This window comes from Salminus brasiliensis, chromosome 6 (genome assembly GCF_030463535.1).
Source record: "Salminus brasiliensis chromosome 6, fSalBra1.hap2, whole genome shotgun sequence".
NCBI classification, from domain to species: Eukaryota; Metazoa; Chordata; class Actinopteri; order Characiformes; family Bryconidae; genus Salminus; species Salminus brasiliensis.
The window spans coordinates 1751784-1770765 of NC_132883.1; the positions used below are offsets into that span (position 1 = coordinate 1751784).

An 18982-nucleotide genomic window follows, 5' to 3' on the forward strand; every position below is an offset into this window, starting at 1 on the left:
TTCTCATGTACAGTGAAACGTCCATCTAACTGGTCTGTTAATCATTCATGTTTATTGTCTTGATGGTGTTTGTAAAAGTAGGAGTGGTAACTCTGGTGCAGTAACACTGATAGTGTAAATTACGCACTGTAAAGCTGCCAGTTTGGTATATTATGATTCCTGTTCAAATGAAACTCACATTAAACTGATTTTATTATTTAACCCGTGTGTTTCTCCTGTATTGACGACACACACGACAGGAACAGCGGTCAGTGTTTTTTATTATCTGCCTTGGGAATACATAGTGGAAGCCTTTACAGTGTGAATTCTGTCCTGTTGAGGGGGGGGGGGGTGCTGTTAATACTCTACAGTTTGAGCTGAGAAGCATTGCAGGTTATATTCTTACTCACAGAAGAAGAAGTACAGCAGACTGCAGGAGCGAACCAATGAGATCCCAGCAGAAGGACGCAGAATAATAATAATAATAATAATAATAGCACCACAACGACCTAAACAGACCCCATGATGAAATCTCCCCCCTTCTGCCTACAGAACCACGTGCAGTGAAAACTAGTAGTACCTGTTAGAAGTGGAGGACTCTGCCGTTACAAAGGCAACAATACATTATGGTCTCACACATACATACACACACACATATACAGACAGACACACACACACACACTTGTAGAGTTATGCTTGACCAGAGCCGGCCGGATTAAGTGTTTAGGTATATGCTCTCCACCCCCGCCTTCGGGCCGCTGCTGACGCTGTAATGGTGAATACATTCTGTAAGTGTGGGGTCTCTACTGAGACAGGATCAGGGTAGTGTGCCATCCTACTGAATGTGAAGCAGATCTGTGCTAAGAAGGCATATGAAAAGACATTCAGCGTGAGAATACATCACACCCACACCACAGTCTTCAGACGAATGCTCTGGTGAAAAATTACATGTACAGAATTTAGTGGCTAACGTTTTTAACACTGGAGGTCAATTGGCACCATTACCATTGGCCCTCCTGTTTTATTGTGGGGCATTTATTTGGAGTTTCTACGCTCCCTGTCCACTACCTCAGCTCCACTGACCATACAGAAGCAGTGTGTAGCTCTAGAATCCAGACTGTATCCTCTACAGACTCTGATATTACCCTGTTTGTACTTCACTGGTCAGGACCTCATAGAGCTGACTGTGGTAGTATTTGGGTGGTGGGTCAGTCATTCCCAGCACTGCAGTGATACTGCCTGACTGACCTGGTGGTGCTGGGGAGTGTGTTAGTAGTGTGTGTTGCGCTGCTGATCACAGTGGATCAGATGCAGCAGTGCTGCTGGAGTGCTTAAACACTGTCTGTCCAGTTGGTCCAGCTTGTTGATGTAAAGGCAGAAGGCGCTCTGTATCTATGGCTGCACAGTTTGGATTGGTCATCCTCTAGTCCTCAAATCAGTGCCTAGAGGACCCTGCCACCCAGAGGACACTGCCGGCTGGATATTTCTGGTTGGTGGACTATTCCCAGTCCAGCAGACTTGTAGTGTTTTGTTAGCCTTGTGGGTAAAACTGCAAACCTCAGACACCAGCAAGTCTTAGCTGGTCAAATACTTCTGAGGTATGAGGGGAAACTGTACATTAGATCTTTCACCAGACCATTTCTTTAAAAATCACTCAACAATAAGGTCAACATGCCTGTACAGCTGCACTGGAACCTAGAAATGGGCATTTTCACTGTTTTGAATGCAAGGATGGAATTTTCTTCAAACATCCCAACATGAGCATGTGCATTTGTCTATAGAGAATGGAATTACACTGCATAAAAAATAACAAAGGAAGGTTTAACATTCACTTATTTCGTGCAGCTGGCATCAAAACCCTCATTTAAATGGCGCTTATTAATGTTTTAGATATACTGATGCTCATGGAGGTCCCACCCACCTCACAACTTGGGGCACTTTAAGAATCCGCTGCTAACATTGGGGGGAGTCTTGGGGCCGGAAACCACGGAACACCTTCAGGGGTCTTGTGGAGTCCTTGCAGAACAAAAGGGGATTCTACACAATATTAGATAGGTGGTTTTAATGTTATGGCAAATTGGTGTACGCTTTATTTAAACGCTCACTTCTGATTTAGTCAATCAACCAAGATAGGTTTGGTTTCCAAATTGTGTTTCTTGAGTATAGAGATGAAGGTTTGAGGCTAATGTTGCTAACAAACACTAGGGGTCCTATTTTAGTGATCTTTTTAGGCGAGCCGTCAACAGTGCACCGTGCAGCTTGACTTAGGGGCGTGTCGGTGTGTCGTTGCTATGGTAATGCCGAGAAAAGTTCGCCTCGCTAGGCTCGAAACGCTCAAAAGTCATGTAGTCTCTTAATTAATCAGGGGTGTGTTTGTTTTGGGCGTAACGTGCAGTGATAAACCAATCAGCGTGACGCTCGCCATCCCTTTAAGAGCCAGGGGCGGTCAGACTGACCTTGGCGGGTTGCTATTTCAGTGGTGTAAAGCATTGGGGGGGGGGGGGGGAACGAGCATTGGGCTGCACACGCCTGTGTTGACAATTCACTGCCGAGATAGCAACGAACGTCTGACTGTTGACGAACGTCTGTCTAGGCTGTCTTCAGTCAGTGGAGCTCCTGTGTTGTTTTCCGCTGCAGAGATACACAGCAGTACTCCAGAAACTCGAGACCACCGTACCAATCAGCGAAGAGATATTCACAAGCAGTGCTGCTGTTTAAACCACGCAGGCGGAAGACGTGAAGATGGAGGAGGTGGAAGATAGCAACGAGCATTGCGACAAGCCTTAAGTAGGGTGTAAAATAGGGCCCTGTCAGTAGTCACAATATTTTCCATTAATACACAAACAAGCACTTTTCCCCAGCCTTCATTAAGGAGGTGAAGACCTGTTGATGTGATTCAGGGCTAAACACTACACACACACACACACACACTCAGACACACACAGATCAGGGCATATTAACGTCATTAGCTAAAAACATCAGGCAGGTCATGTGGGGAGTTCCTGGTATGCAGTGGTCAGTACCTGCCAAAAGTGCTCCAAGGAAGGACAACCAGTGAACCAGCGACAGGGTCATGGGCACCCAAGGCTCTAATTGATGCTCATGGAGGCCCCGCCCACCTCACAACTTACAGGACTTAAAGGATCTGCTGCTAACGTTAGTCTTTGTGCCACATACCACAGCAGGACACCTTCAGAGCTCTTGTGGGGTCCATGCCTCTATGTGTCAGATCTGTTGTGGCAGCACAAGGAGGACCTACACAATGTTAGGCAGGCGGTATTAATGTTATGGCTGATCAGTGTATGGTTATATAATATATATCACACCAGTGAAACGCCCAGAATGCGGGTTGACCTGGTTGAGGTGTTTGGGGTGACTATAGGTGCCAGTGTTGTTAGTGACATTAGCGACATTAGCCTTGCAGCTCCATGACGTGAAACCTGCCCTGGCTGATTGACTACATCTAGGGTAAATGCAAAAAGATACATTAAATTTTTCACCAAATCATTGCTTTAAGTCAACTACTAACATCATGAGTAGGTATATTTGGATAACCACGCCCATTTCTGATAAAATTCCCAAATTCCAACAAGAAAGAGGACCTACAGGAGAACGCCGTGCGGCATTTCGGCCTTCGGTGATTCAAGCAACTCAACTGCTGTTTCTGAAGCACGCTTGTCCAGGACTGGAGTCAGAAAGCTAAAAGGCACAGGGAGATGAGCTGGGTGAAACGCAGCAGGCCGCCACAGCTCTCTCACCAGGGCCAGATGCATTGTGGGTGGTTTGGACTACCAGGCTTATTTCAGTTCAGGCCACTGGTCACTTCGGCTGCTAAAATCCCGAGCTCCAGGCTACAGTTCTACAGCGGTGTAGGGTCTGGTCTGGCGGAGGCTGGGCTGGTGAAGGTCTAGGTGAGGCTGGCATTGGAGCTGCTGGTGTTACTGTTTCTTTTCTGCCCACTCTGCACGATGGTGGGCACCTGCAGCCCTGTCTGTACAGAGAAACTCCCGTTCCACACCTACAGGGGGCAACAAAGGGCATGCTGAGAAAAGGAAAGTTTACACACTGACAAAAACACATTACATCACCTAGTCTAAACTGTGTGTGTTAATGTCAGAAACCCCCTAACCCCCACACCGAGTGTCCTTCAGTGTATCCTGTAGTGTGAGGTGGAATAAACCCAAATACACAAAGCCAGCGGTCAGTGAGTGTCTACCTGTAATTAACTCTATATAACATTAGAATAAACCCACATAAACATAAAGTCAGTGGTCAGTAAGAGTGTCTACCTGTAATTAACGCTATATAACCTTAGAATAAACCCACATAAACATAAAGTCAGTGGTCAGTAAGAGTGTCTACCTGTAATTAACGCTATATAACCTTAGAATAAACCCACATAAACATAAAGTCAGTGGTCAGTAAGAGTGTCTACCTGTAATTAACGCTATATAACCTTAGAATAAACCCACATAAACATAAAGTCAGCGGTCAGTGAGTGTCTACCTGTAATTAACGCTATATAACATAAGAATAAACCCAAATAAACATAAAGTCAGTGGTCAGTAAGAGTGTCTACCTGTAATTGACGCTATATAACATAAGAATAAACCCAAATAAACATAAAGTCAGTGGTCAGTAAGAGTGTCTACCTGTAATTGACGCTATATAACCTTAGAATAAACCCAAATAAACATAATGTCAGTGGTCAGTGAGAGTGTCTACCTGTAATTAACGCTATATAACCTTAGAATAAACCCACATAAACATAAAGTCAGTGGTCAGTAAGAGTGTCTACCTGTAATTGACGCTATATAACATAAGAATAAACCCAAATAAACATAAAGTCAGTGGTCAGTGAGAGTGTCTACCTGTAATTAACTCTATATAACATTAGAATAAACCCTAATAAACACAAAGTCAGTGGTCAGTTTATGACTTCATCATTACAGTCAATGATTTTCTGTAGTTTCTCACCATGAAAGCTGGAATAACTGGCTGCTGGAACTTGGTCCTAAAAGTGTGCATGAGGGTTTTGGTTCTGGCATTGTAGAAAGACAGAGTACCTGAAAAAAAGGATGGGACCCCACACTTTATCCACACAATACAATGCTGTACTACTTAGTAGCGTAGTAGATCATAAAGAACTCACAGCGGATGGTGTGTAATACACTATAGATGCTGAATTCTAGGCCTTAAGATTCAAAACTGCACGACGAGCCTGTATTTAATAAAAGCATCATGCTGAGGAACAGACATTACAGCAGGTTCTCTTACCCTCCTCGTAGTTGCAGTAGATGCCGATGCGGTCAGGGATCGGGCAGTCCAGTGTCCGGGCCTTGTTGTTGTGCTTGGCTGTGAGGCTCTGCTGAAGCCAGTTGTTCAGGTGGATGCACCAGGACGCGTTGCTCTTCCCCAGCTGGTCAAATCTGCCCAGAGAGCGCAGCGCCACGCCCGCAGCGAAGGCTTTACTCTCCTTATCGAACCTCACCTCCCAGTACTGCTGCCCCGAGTCGATCATAGTGTCAGCTGGAGACAAGAGGCAGGGTCAGAAACCACTAAATCCAGCCTTTTAGAGATGACTGAACACCTCCACACTGTTTGAGGAGAGTGGGATGATTCAGACATGCAGTTAGCACCATGCTAGTTCGCCAGGTGTACGCTTTAATGAGTTGTTAGCTGTATTAGCTTCAGATCTCTAGTGTAAAACTAAAAAAAAAATCATCTTGGCTGATCAACTACATGGTAAAATTGATAGGTTGATCACTTTAGCAACACTAAATTGAGTACTTTAAAGCAGCATTATGCAACATTTTGTATTTGCTCCTGGGCTCCCTCTACAGTTGGGGAATGTAATTCAAATACATAACACAGCTATACACATGCATTTCTGGACAAGCTGAGAGAAGCTCCAGAAGCTTGATCTGAAGGTGGAGCAGCATGTGGGCTGAGGTGGTAGAGTAATACTACAGGATTTTACACTAATATGACTCTATGGGTTCTGCAGTGTTACACAGCAGCAGTTCTGGAGAGAGGTTCTCCACCTGCAGCTCCACCACCAAACCTCCATATAGTGCAGTAGCAGCAGCAGGGTTCCGGTCCGGAGTGGGAATGACGGAGACGCCGTTCTCCCCCCCTGTTACAGTCAGTGGAGCATTAGCATGATCCTGAAGCTGCTGATGCTACATAATGCTGCTTTAAGTACTTTAGGTCTGTTTGTATTCTGAGTTATGAGTCATTAGAGGTTCTTCCAAGGACGCTATTAACATGGATGAAGGGGGACCCGTCTCCTCCAAACTCACTCACCCAGCACGGTGTAGGACTCTGCTGTGAAGCGGTCGCGGCCCACTCGAGCAGATGGTGCCCTCTTTGGAGACATCATGGCTGTCCTGAGGACCAGAACGCACAGAGAAAGCTTAAACAGCGCAGCAGCACAAGTGAAACTGCCATCATGACGGCTGCTTATCCTTGCAATGTTCTACAGTGCATGGTACTAGATATCAGTGAGTGATACAGTGTCAGAAGCCACATAATCAAGTCTATTAGAGCTTTTCTATTACTGAACGCCTCCACACAGCTTGAGGAGAGTTTGAGATGATTTAGGCCTGCAGTTAGCCCCATGCTAATTGGTTGGGGTCCAAGCTTTTATTAATTGTTAGCTACAGCTCTAAAGTTAAAGCTTAAAACTTCCAAAATTTAATAAATAAAATAATAATAATAATAAATAAATAAATTTGATCTCTGGCCCAATTATCACTTTTGCTTTTTTAAGGGCCCATATCCCACATTTGTTTGAATGTTATTTTTTCACTTGACACCTGACATGTGTATTTTGTTTAGCTTTGGTTTCATTTCAAGTTATTATTCAGTTCTAAAACAGCAATAATTTAATTTTAGAACCATTTTTCAACCTCAGGTAGAAAAATCTCCCCAATTACCCACCCCTTACGTACTCTAGTGACGGCAGAACAACACACGCCCCCTCTGACGCACCTGGAGGAAAGCGCCAGCTTTGACACACATCAGCCCCCAGATGCAAAGATGTGGGGAGAGAGCGCCATCTACCAACCTGGAGATAGCAAGGCCAATTGTGCTCTTTCGGGGCCTCCAGATGGCTAGCAGCATGACCGGGATTCGAACCGGCAACCCACTGGTCATAGTGACTGCACCTCTTACCTCTAACCTCTCTTTTTATTTGCTGCCCTGAACTGTACCTAATTTGACCCGGACAGGAACCTAAACTAAAGTAGCTTGAGTAGGCAGATATGCAAGTCTGTAGGTTGTTGTGGCGTCACAAATACAACTAATTCAGCTTTTTGCAGCTTAGTGTCCACATAGAGTGAACAGCACATTTAGAGAATTATAATAATCAATCAAAACTCTTTGACGTCAATAGCCCAGAACATGTCCTGTAATAGCCCTGTCTGGAGTGGGAGGCTTTAGGTACGGTAAGGCTGGACAGGCAGGAACAGACCTGGCGGGAGAGTGCATGGGGGAGCTGGTTCTGTTCTTATCTTTGCGGATGTCTTGAACCGCAACCTTCCCGCCGCTGCTGTCCCACTCCACGCTCAAATCCTCCACCTTCAGGTTCTGGTGGGACGAACCTGCATCCAGCTTAAACACAAACGCTGGAGGGAGAAAAAGGGAAAGAGGCAGACGGTCATAATAACGGCGTGGACAGGCTTCGATTCTGCACACAAACACAAAACTTGTGAGCTAGTCTGAAGAACAGAGCTCGGTTCCTCCAGGTTTCTCCTGGACGCCCCCCAATCCAGCCAGCACAGCGTGGAGGATGTGTTCAACTCCATCAGCAGCAGCAGCAGCAGCAGCTCACCTGATTTACCATCATTAAGCCCTGATGTACCATCAAACCAGGTGTTGATCTGAGGAGAACTCTAAATAATACTAGACTCCATGAGAGAGGAGAACTTTGGAGATGTTCTAATGATGAACACAGTGATGGAGAACCTCCACCACTTTCTGTAGGAGTGTCATTATTGTTAGTGTTTATTCTGATATCAGTGTTTTACTGAGCAGATCAGCAGCTTTTCATTTTCATATCTCTCTCTCTCTCTCTCTCTCTCTCTCTCTATATATATATATATATATATATATATATATATATATATATATATATATATATATATATATATATATATATATATATATATATATATATATATATATGGCACTGGGAGTATGAGTCTGTGGTCTTCAGCTGTCTGTCTCCAACCTCATCAGCTCAGGTTTTACCCTTAGTCAGTAACATCATGCCTCATTGCCCTTTGTGTGTGTGTGTGTGTGTGTGTGTGTGTGTGTTGCTCTCACCGTGTGTTTCCAGAGTAACCAGCTCAGAGAACTCTCCTGCAACAGCCTTGTTACATGCCTTCACCCGGAAGGTCATGTAACGCGTGTCGAACCGGAGGCCTGCAAAAACACACAAACTCCAGTTATTATAAATAACCCATACTGGTATAGACTGGGGCAACAGCCAGTCTCAGAAGCCTTTATCACGGCGCCTGGGGGGGGGGGCAGAGAGGGTTACGGGTCTTGCTCAACAGAGGCAGCTTAACGAACCCGGGTATCAAAGCCCCCCCCCCCCCGCCCCGGACAACCGGACATACACTAGTTTTATCAGTGACCATCAGAGGTGCTCCGGCACCTGTGAGTGTGTATTCCGTCTCCTTAATCCCCTCCACTACCATCCAGGGGTACTCTTCTCGGGCTCTGGGTGGTCCCTCGTGGTTCATCCGCCGGTGTTCGAGGACATAGTGGTCAATTTTAGAGTCAGGTTCTGGTAACGTCCAGACCACTGTGATGGAATTATCACACACCTGACACTCGGACACCTGGATCTCTGGAGTATCGGGGACTGCAGACATAAAGAAAGAGAGAGAGAGATGTTTATAAGAGCTGTGAATCTCCAACTTTACAATGGACTGGATTGGTTTGCGATTCTTTAGGAAATTATTTTAAACCTAAAACCCGACAGTTTTAGGATTTCAGCAAAGCCTCTCCTATATACGTCTCTCATACTGTAGCTGTGGTCAATTCCCACTGTCTCAGCCAGAACTGTACTGAATGACCGAGGGGGGGGGAGAGAGAGAGAGAGAGAGACAGGACCATCCTTCATCCAGAGTCGCCCCAATTACGCTCTCTTGGGCTCCAAGCCAGGGGGTTTGAACAAGCAATCTCCCAACACCAGGGTGAACGCTTAAGCTGGGCATGACTCACAGCCCTCTCACTTAACGTCAGTCTTTATTTAACCCATACGACCCTAAGCTAATTTTACATCAACCATCGCTGACACAGCTTGTCTAGTCCCTGTAGAGGAGAAGTACTGCCAATAGAATAGGACTCTCTAGGAACCTATTGGCACCATGCTGCCTAAAGCCAGGCGTGGGCTAGTAGAGGGGGGTATATAGTCACCCCAGCATTGAGGAGCTGTGGAGCAGTGGAAGAACTGTGTTCTCGGGAATAATGGTGGTGGAGCTCCATCCAGTACTTTTGATGGGATGAGTTGGGAATGATTTTGGGAGGTAATCATCCCAACCTTACTAACACTCTTGTTGCCAAATGCAATCAAATCCTCACAGCAATGCTCTTTTTCCAAAATCTAGCAGAAAGTCTTCTTCTCTGGACAGTAGAGACAGGATCAACTTTTTTAGTACCCTTGATTTCAGAAGAAACAGTGAATGAGCAGGTGTCCCTATACTTTTGTCCATATCAGTTTTTGCATGTAGGGAAAATAAAGACCTTGTTAGTCTAGTGTTTGTGAGCTGAAAATACTCTTATGTCCGTGCTGAGGGTTCAAAGGGGTTAAACACAAGCTGAATAGTGCCAAACTGACCTGGGAGGAATTTGATGGCCTGCAGCATTTCCCTCTCCTGAGTGAAGTCCACCATCAAATGACTCATATTGTCGCTGGCTTTAGCCTTTAAAGAGAGCCGAAAGGCTGGTGCCATGGTAACACTGTGAATGCGCACACACACACACACACACACACACACACACACACACACATTTAAGTACACAAGAGTACTAAGAGCCCATTTAGTAGTTAACATGCAGGGTCAAATGAACTGTGTGGTTCATCACTCAAAACGCACAAAACCAAGAGGACAGGAAGTGAGAATCTAGCCAAAGGAGGAAGAGGAGGAGGAGGAGGAGGAGGAGGAGTAAAGAATGAGCCATGACAGAAATGAAGATGATAAGGCAGTTGCTAGCACTGATGATGGTGTAAGGGTGAGGGGATGAGCTGCTCTAGTGTGTTCGCTCGTCTAAAACCTGGGTTCCCACCGCAAAGCCTTGGGAGAGCCACAGCAGTGCTTTTCTAAAGATGAATCACCTAGAAAACTGGACAATACGCCGGACAGCTGCAACAGCAGGCTGAGATAAACACTCAGAGTCATTCAGAGTGAGGGTTTGAGGAGAGATTGTGGTTCAAAGTAGAGAAACGTAAAGACTCTGGGGCCCTATCTTACACGCCACGATGCTCGTTGCTATCTTCCACCCCGCCAACAGTCTATTTCCATGTCTTCCGCGCTGCTTGTGAATATCTCTACGCTGATGGGCGCGGTGGTCTCGAAATGAGGGACGTTCAGGTCAGTTTCTTGAGTATTGCTGTGTATCTCAGCAGCAGAAAACAACACAGGAGGAGCTCCACTGACTGAAAACAGCCCAGACAGACGTTCGTTAGTCAACAGTCAGACGTCTGCTTCCCTTCAGCTCTAAACTTTTCAGGCTAAACCTCTCTGAATGACTTTAATTTGAAATCATATTAAAATATTTAAATATTAATGATGAAATCAGGTAGATTTTGGTGTGCAGTTCACAAATTCAGACACCCGACATGTCTTATACACTGCTGGGGCTCTCAGAGGCTGACCCGTGGCACCGCTGGTTTGAATACACAGGTGTACTGTACCTATCCTTTATGTCTTTGGCCGCCTGAAAGTTAGAGGAGGACGAGAGAAGAGGAAGGCAGAGGAATACAGGGGAGTAGTAAGAGAGAGAGAGAGAGAGAGAGAGAGAGAGAGAGAGAGAAAACTGAGTCACAATCAAACAATACATCAGTCATACAAGCATGGGTTAGCTGGAGTGGCAATGCAGGGACATGGACAACTGCTGCATTGTTAGAAGCCCCAGATACGAAACCAGCACAGGCATCACATGAAGGCCAGAGCCCCATCATCACGGTCATCACTGCAGAGACATGCGTTACTGTTCATTATAATAACCCTCATTTATAATAGAGATGGGCGTGGTTATTCAATTATATGCAGATATTCAAACTCCTCTCAGCATTGAGAAAATATTCAAATTTAATAAAATATTTAAATAAGATCTGTCTAGTCATGGATTAAACCAGATTAAAATACACAAATACAAAAAAAAGCCTATATCCTTTATCAATAGGGGGTGCCCAAACATTTGCATGAAACTGTATACATACAACAAAAAATAATAAATAACGTAAGGTCCTTTAATAGAAATTCAGTTTCCTCATTCTGTGATGATTTTGGATTTGTGGTGTTAAATTATTTATAATTAATTTTTATTAATTATAATAATAATTATTATTATTATTATATTATAAAAAATGGCAATATGACACTGATACTCCATTATAATCAATAATGTCTCTCTAACACAATTATGAAAAAGTGGGAATCATCAGAATCCTCAGATGAAAGGGAGTGGAAACGCTCCTGTGGGCGGTACCTGGGTGAAGCCGTCAGACTCATTCGAGCACAGCGTCTGATTGGCCAGTTCCAGCAGCTCCTCTGAACTCTCCAGGGCTTTGGTGCAGGCGCTCAGCTGATTCTGAGGAGACACAGACATCGTCATTGCACGACTATTATATTCAACCCCATAAACGCTGACAGCTCTGAAAGCTCACGTTATAACTGCTCACACACGTACAGACACAACTAGCCTCATAGTGCCCACTGGGTAACTCACCGCGCCCACTGGGTGACTTACCGCGCCCACTGGGTACTTGATAGAAAATGCTGAAAAACTCATAGTGGATACTCATAGTGATCGTTTCACCATCACAATAATGACATTACAGGATGAGCAATGTCAATAAATATATAAATATTTCTAAATAAAATAAATAAATACAATAAAACAATATTGTGCAGCCCTAGTAGACACTAAATAATTCACACTGGATCCTGAGTTATTCGTAAACGTTATAAAATATGTCACAGTAGTTAGTAAATGATTCATAGTGATTCATTCATTATAGTTACAGAACAATTAAATGTGGATCCAAAATAGTTAATAGATTCTGAATAATTTATAGTGGATACTGAATCATCAAAAAAGTTCACAGTGGATACAGAATAATTCATAGTGGATGCTGAAGAATTCACAGTAGATACAAAATAATTTATTGTAGTTACTAAAGACATAGTGGGCACTGAATAATTCATTATAGGTACGGAATTATTAATAGTGTATACAAAATAGTTCATAGTAAATACTGAATAATTCATACTGGATACTGAATAGTTCATAGTGGATACTGAGTAATTAATAGTGGATACTGAGTAATTAATAGCGGATACTGAGTAATTAATAGCGGATACTGAGTAATTAATAGTGGATACTGAGTAATTAATAGCGGATACTGAGTAATTAATAGCGGATACTGAGTAATTAATTGTAGATACTGAGTAATTAATAGTGGATACTGAGTAATTAATAGCGGATGGTGGAATGCGCTGTTCGTCTGGTTAAGGTTGCTAGATTCTGTTTGGTGTAATTTTAACAAAAGAAAACATTACATTCACAACATGCGAGCGGTCTTACGCAAAGGTTGGAGCACCCCTGATCAAATTATGTGTTGTGACACATTTATTTATCAATCAGCATCATGATCAAAGCATAATTACAGTTTGTTTGCTTAATTTAACATTCATAAAAATCATCCCATGCTTTACTAATATTATTAATGCTAATGTAAGTATCATCTGATGCTGTGATGATCAGGACTGCAAATATAACTCTGCAGTATGATCACAGGCCACCAGCAGCTCTGTCCAGACAGGCCTGGAGGACTAAAAGCAGGATTATACAGAGACTGGATAATCCCTGAGGATCAGTTCCTGCCAACGGCTCAGCCCAGCTCCCAGGTGAAATGTGTGAGCACTAGAGCAGACTAACCCAGCCGGGGCCTTTCACTCTCCAGGTGTGTCCGTTTAGCCGCCTGCATGCGAGCCCTTCAGACTACTAATGATGAATTGATTACATGTATTTTAATTAGCAGTATAATTCAAGCTTACGTACTCAAAGAGCTGAGGGCATGGAGTATATTTACAAGTACAAGCGTGCGCGCACACACACACACACACACACACACATACTGAACACTGAACTGAACACTGCTTAGATGATCACAAAGTGTGTACACAGACTCCTTTAAATACAGGGACTATAACAGTACCGGATAAACAAACAAACAAACAAACAAACAAACAATCACAATTATTTTCTCTGCACCAAACAAACACGCTTATGAATTACGTGCCATTGGGGTTTGCCATCATTTTTTGAAGCGACTCACAGCCTGTCAAAGCATTCGATTCAAGCTGATGTGCGCTGATTAGGGCTGCACTGATCCGGCTTTCTCAGTTCCGATACGATACCTAAACTTTGCATATCGGCCGATACCCAATCCCAGTCCAGTACCACTGCTGAATTAATAAACCGTATACCTCACCAGGTGGGAGAGACTTAGGACATCAGGACTGACTTAATAATTAACAAGTAATAACAAATTACTTTATATAATATAACAAATTAAAACAGATATAAATGTACTTAATTGCCATGTCATTTATTTATTTGCACATTTATTTGCACATTAACTTCAACAAACTAAAAAGTTAAAGGATGGGTTTCAATGATCGGCCTAATTATCCGATACCCAATCCAGCTAATTTTGTTAATATCGGGACCGATATCCGATCCTAATATCGGATCGGTGCATCCCTTGCGCTAATGTAGTCACTAAATCATCCTACAAGGCCTATTATTATTATTATTATTATAAACATTCAAAAGTAATTAAAAAAATACGTTCAATAATGCAAAGCCAACTTAAAAAGTGTTCAAGTCTTACAATAAACATAGTGTTTTTTTTATTTGTTGTAATTCCAAATATTGAACAAAATAAAAATAAACAAAAATTATTAAATAAAAAATATATAAAAAATACAATGTGAAGTCTATAATATAATATTTCTATACAGACAATATTGCATATAAAGCTAACATATGTATAACATGTAAATTTAGTGATCTCAAACTCAAGACAGTCGTGTTTATGGAAAAGGCCTGGAGGTTTTAAGTCATGATTTGTCCAGCTTTTTCAGGACTGTGGTAAAGCCGTGACCTATTGGGGCACCTACAGAAGCCCCAATACCCAGCATGCCTCACCTGTAGTTCATACGTGCGGCTGGCCCGCTCCTGTTTGATTCGGGTCACCATGCCCTCCTTTAGCTCGTCCAGGACAGCATGTAGAGAGCTGAACTCAGACTCCAGATCCTCCTGGACACGCGTGGAGTTTGCCTATAGACACAAATACACACACACACACACACACACACACACACACACACACACACACACACACACAATGTAGCAGCAGGGGACCATTAATAATAGTTTTGGCTGTAGACCAGGTATTTCATACAGCTGACGCCTTTCCGCATTGCAGTTCTGGAAGGCTGCTGGACTCTCCTTCAAAACCCGCTACTCATCTTATTAGTTTAATCAATAACTCACAGTGAGAGCTAGCCAGGCTAAAGTACAGCCTCTAAACATGGTGGAGGTAGTTTCATCAACAGCTCACAGTGAGAGCTAGCCAGGCTAAAGTACAGCCTCTAAACATGGTGGAGGTAGTTTCATCAGCAGCTCACAGTGAGAGCTAGCCAGGCTAAAGTACAGCCTCTAAACATGGTGGAGGTAGTTTCATCAACAGCTCACAGTGAGAGCTAGCCAGGCTAAAGTACAGCCTCCAAACATGGTGGAGGTAGTTTCACCAACAGCTCACAGTGAGAGCTAGCCAGGCTAAAGTAGTACAGCCTCCAAACATGGTGGAGGTAGTTTCACCAACAGCTCACAGTGAGAGCTAGCCAGACTAAAGTACAGCCTCTAAACATGGTGGGGGTAGTTTCATCAGCAGCTCACAGTGAGAGCTAGCCAGGCTAAAGTACAGCCTCTAAACATGGTGGAGGTAGTTTCATCAACAGCTCACAGTGAGAGCTAGCCAGACTAAAGTACAGCCTCTAAACATGGTGGAGGTAGTTTCATCAACAGCTCACAGTGAGAGCTAGCCAGGCTAAAGCACAGCCTCCAAACATGGTGGAGGTAGTTTCATCAACAGCTAATATCTGCCAACAGTGCGATAACATTTACCCAACAATATATGATGTGGCCCTTTTGGGTAAAATTGACCAAAGAGCTGACCAGAACCCTGCTGGTATGGATTCTTCACTTGTTTTAAGACGTACCTCCAAGTTCTGCAGACTCTGCTTCAAGCAGCAGATAAAGTTCTGGATCTCCTCATTTTTAAGAGCCAACGTGGTGACGATCTTCCGAAGAGAATCCTGAAACAAACGTGTAAAATCAAGTAAATTACTGCTCTGATGAACACTGCATGTCCAAAAATTTGTGGACACACCTTCAAACAAATGAATGTAGACACAGAGCTTGTCTAGTCCCTGTAAAAGAGAAGTACTGCCAATAGAATAGGACTCTCTGGAGCAGATAAACATCATGAACATATTGCCACCATGCTGCCTAATGCCAGGCGTGGGCTAGTAGAGGGGTACAAAGCCGCCCAGCATTGACATGTTGAGCAGTGGCAGAGCTGTGATCTCTGAAATGATGGTGGTGGGTGACCTCACTAACGCTCTTTCGCTGAATGCAATCAAATTTGCACAGCATTGTGAACTGCCCCTCCTCCAACATCTAGTACATAGCCTAGACTACCCTGGGCAATCCCTACAGCATTTAATACCCTTGATTTCACAAGAAACAATGAATGAACAATGATGGTGTCCCAATACTTTTGTCCATATTGTCCAAACTGGAATTGAGCCTGACTGGCCGTTCTGAGGCAGTTTAGGAGCATTTACTGGTGTGGTCAGACTCTGCATTCATAATTGAATAACCTTTGCGGTCAGTGGCACGACAATAGCTGGAGCTCCCTGTACTGACTTCCAGCCCTGCCCCTGTAGTCCACTTCCTTCTGCAGATTCCAGCTGATTTTCTGCTCAAACACAGAAGAGTCCACCAATAAGATCATTAAAAAAAACTCAAACTGGGAGTGACCAAGCCAGGAGTCAAAAGCCATAACATTAAAACCACCTTCCTAACACTGTGTTGGCCCAAAACAGCTCTGACCCATTAAGGCGTGGACTCCGCAAGACCTCCAAAGGTGTCCTGTGATATGTGGACACCTTCGGACATTGCAAGCCCTGCAAGTAGTGAGCTGGGCGGGGCCTCCATGAGCATCAATGAGCCCTGGGCATCCATGATATTGTCTCTAGTCCACCGGCTGTCCTTCCTTGGAGCACTTTTGGTAGGTACTGACCACTTGCATACCGGGAACACCCAACCTTCTTCAAAGTGTCTCAGATTCTAACGCTTGTCCATTTCTCAAGACCTTCAAGAACTGACCGTTTACTCGCTGCCTAATATGCAGATCCACCTCTGGACAGATCCTGGACACGTCCTCGTTTGCTTCTTCAATCTGAATCGAACCCAAGTCCGCCAAATGCAATAAATCTAAGAGATTAAAACCCAATAAATGACCAACCCAGCAAAACAGCTGCACTCAGCTGGCAGTGCTTGTGCCTCATTAACGTTGTGATTAATGAAATTAGTGCTAATATTGTTCATACAACCATTTTAAAAAGCTGCGGTGGTCAAGCTGAGAGAATGTGTGTGGGGGGTGGGGGTGGGATTGCTAGGAAGGCATATCCAAACCAAGGCAAAACACCTTCACCTTCTGGAGTGGTGGTGCACTGTTCTACTGTGCAGCAACACCGGCACCAATGTGACGCAAATGTCAGGCAAAAATCCTTGCAAATCATGCATTCGTAAAGTTTTAATATTTTTTTTTTTAACTAAGTACATTTGAAAAAAACATTGATTAAAGTTAAAACTACTTTTTGGAGCAAACTAATATAAATATTTTATATTTAATTTAAATATAAAAAATAATAAATGTAAAATAATACATTTAATAATAATGTATAATTTAATAATAAATCAGTATTAAAATACATTTTATTTATTATTAAACTTATTAAAATAAATTATTATTAAATTATATATATATATATACACTTGTATAATAATTTATCATTTTATATAATATATTAATAATAATAATAATAATTCAATATATTCACATAAATAAAATACAATATATATGAAAAATATCACAATGTTCAATTCAATCAGTATTGCCCAGCCCTGAACACTCCCATTATGGGAGCCTGGCTTATGGTTTTAATACTGGTTTTAAACCTTTAAAGACAGGTTGGAAATGGTCAAGCAGAATAATTACTAATTTTAATATTCTCTATTTTTTTTAGGCAAATTGTCAGACTGATTTCACAAAATGTACAATATATATATATAATAATTAATATATACAAAAATAAATATAAAAGTATATATAGATACAAAACGATATGGAAAATATCACGATGTTTAATTCGACCAGTATCGCCCAGCCCTGAACACTCCCATTATGGGAGCCCCTGGCTTATGGTATTAATACTCGTATCTGCAGTGGTGGGCCACAGCTTGCCTATGAGGCGCCTTTCAGAGCAGCGCAGAGCTCCTCAGCCTCCACAAACCGCTGCGCTTCACCTCTGTGCATGTTTAATATCAGTACAGCTGAAATATGAGCTGGTTTCTAATCATCGGAGGAGCAGAGCGCTGCAGCCCTCCTCGCACGGGGCGGGTGCGGTGCGGGTGCGGTGCGGGTGCGGGTGCGGTGGAGCTACGAGCTGCTGCTGCTGCTGCTGCTGCTGCTTTGTTCAACACACCCCGCCGCGACCTCCAGCCCTGCCCTCTACCCGCCCTGAAGGCCCTCCTTTACCTTCTGCTCGTCCATGCTGGAGCCACGGAGAGCCGGTGGGAGACGTTCAGCGGTGTTCTTAGCCCAGGTCCTCGGTGAAGCTCCCGCTCCGTACAGCCGCCTCGGTACTGATGCTGCTGCTGCCGCTACAGAGCACTGCATCTTCACCGAGGCCACAGAAGAGCGACTGTACGCATGCGCGAAGGGAGCGGCGCATGCTGGGCAATGTAGTTTTTCACGAACTCGACGCAAATCACTTGATAAAGGGACAACATTTCACCAAAATTTATATATTTTTAACAATTTTCATTTACAAATTGCAATAGAACAATAGAAAGATTGTGTTTTGTAAGATAGTTATACATCAATTAACATTTACTGTGAAAATAAAGCTATTGTGTCAATTCTGGTGCAACATATATACTAGACACATAGCTATATATTTAGAAATATATATATTAGAAACACATCTAATAAAAATATTGAACCTAATGTTCTTTAAAATAGGAAAAATGTATTGTAAATGCATTGTAAATCACAGCTGCCACGCAAAAAAAACGTAAAGCGACTTGATAGGAGGAGGATAAAAACAAGTTTTGTATTGAAATTTGAATTTCTATTGATCTATTAATCATGAAATTCTGACAAAATTATGTCAGAAAAAAGAAAAACAGCAAAAATGTAGACAAGGTTTTTGTGTGACAGCAATTACTACATATATATAAATGATTACGCATATATATACATATATGTGTGTATATGTGTGTGTATTCATACATTTATATACATATATATATACAATATATACATTATTATTATACATATATGTTTTTTATTTGTTAGACAAAAATAGTTCAAAAGATCTTTTTTATTGTTCTTTTAATAACAAGT

The 18982-nt window shown here is 42.9% G+C and overlaps 1 protein-coding gene across 1 annotated transcript; it reads right to left on the minus strand.

The window, feature by feature from the left end:
* Positions 1-243: 243 nt before the first annotated feature.
* fsd1 (fibronectin type III and SPRY domain containing 1) lies at positions 244-18258 on the minus strand. The gene is made up of 13 exons (XM_072681296.1): positions 18113-18258; positions 15507-15602; positions 14431-14562; positions 11704-11805; positions 10907-10929; positions 9830-9951; positions 8642-8851; positions 8308-8406; positions 7454-7607; positions 6286-6368; positions 5257-5508; positions 4957-5045; positions 244-3997 (listed from the first exon to the last, which is right to left on the minus strand). The coding sequence occupies exons 1-13, from the start codon at positions 18251-18253 to the stop codon at positions 3887-3889; spliced, it is 1614 nt and encodes a 537-aa protein (XP_072537397.1). The 5' UTR covers positions 18254-18258; the 3' UTR covers positions 244-3886.
* Positions 18259-18982: the final 724 nt, after the last annotated feature.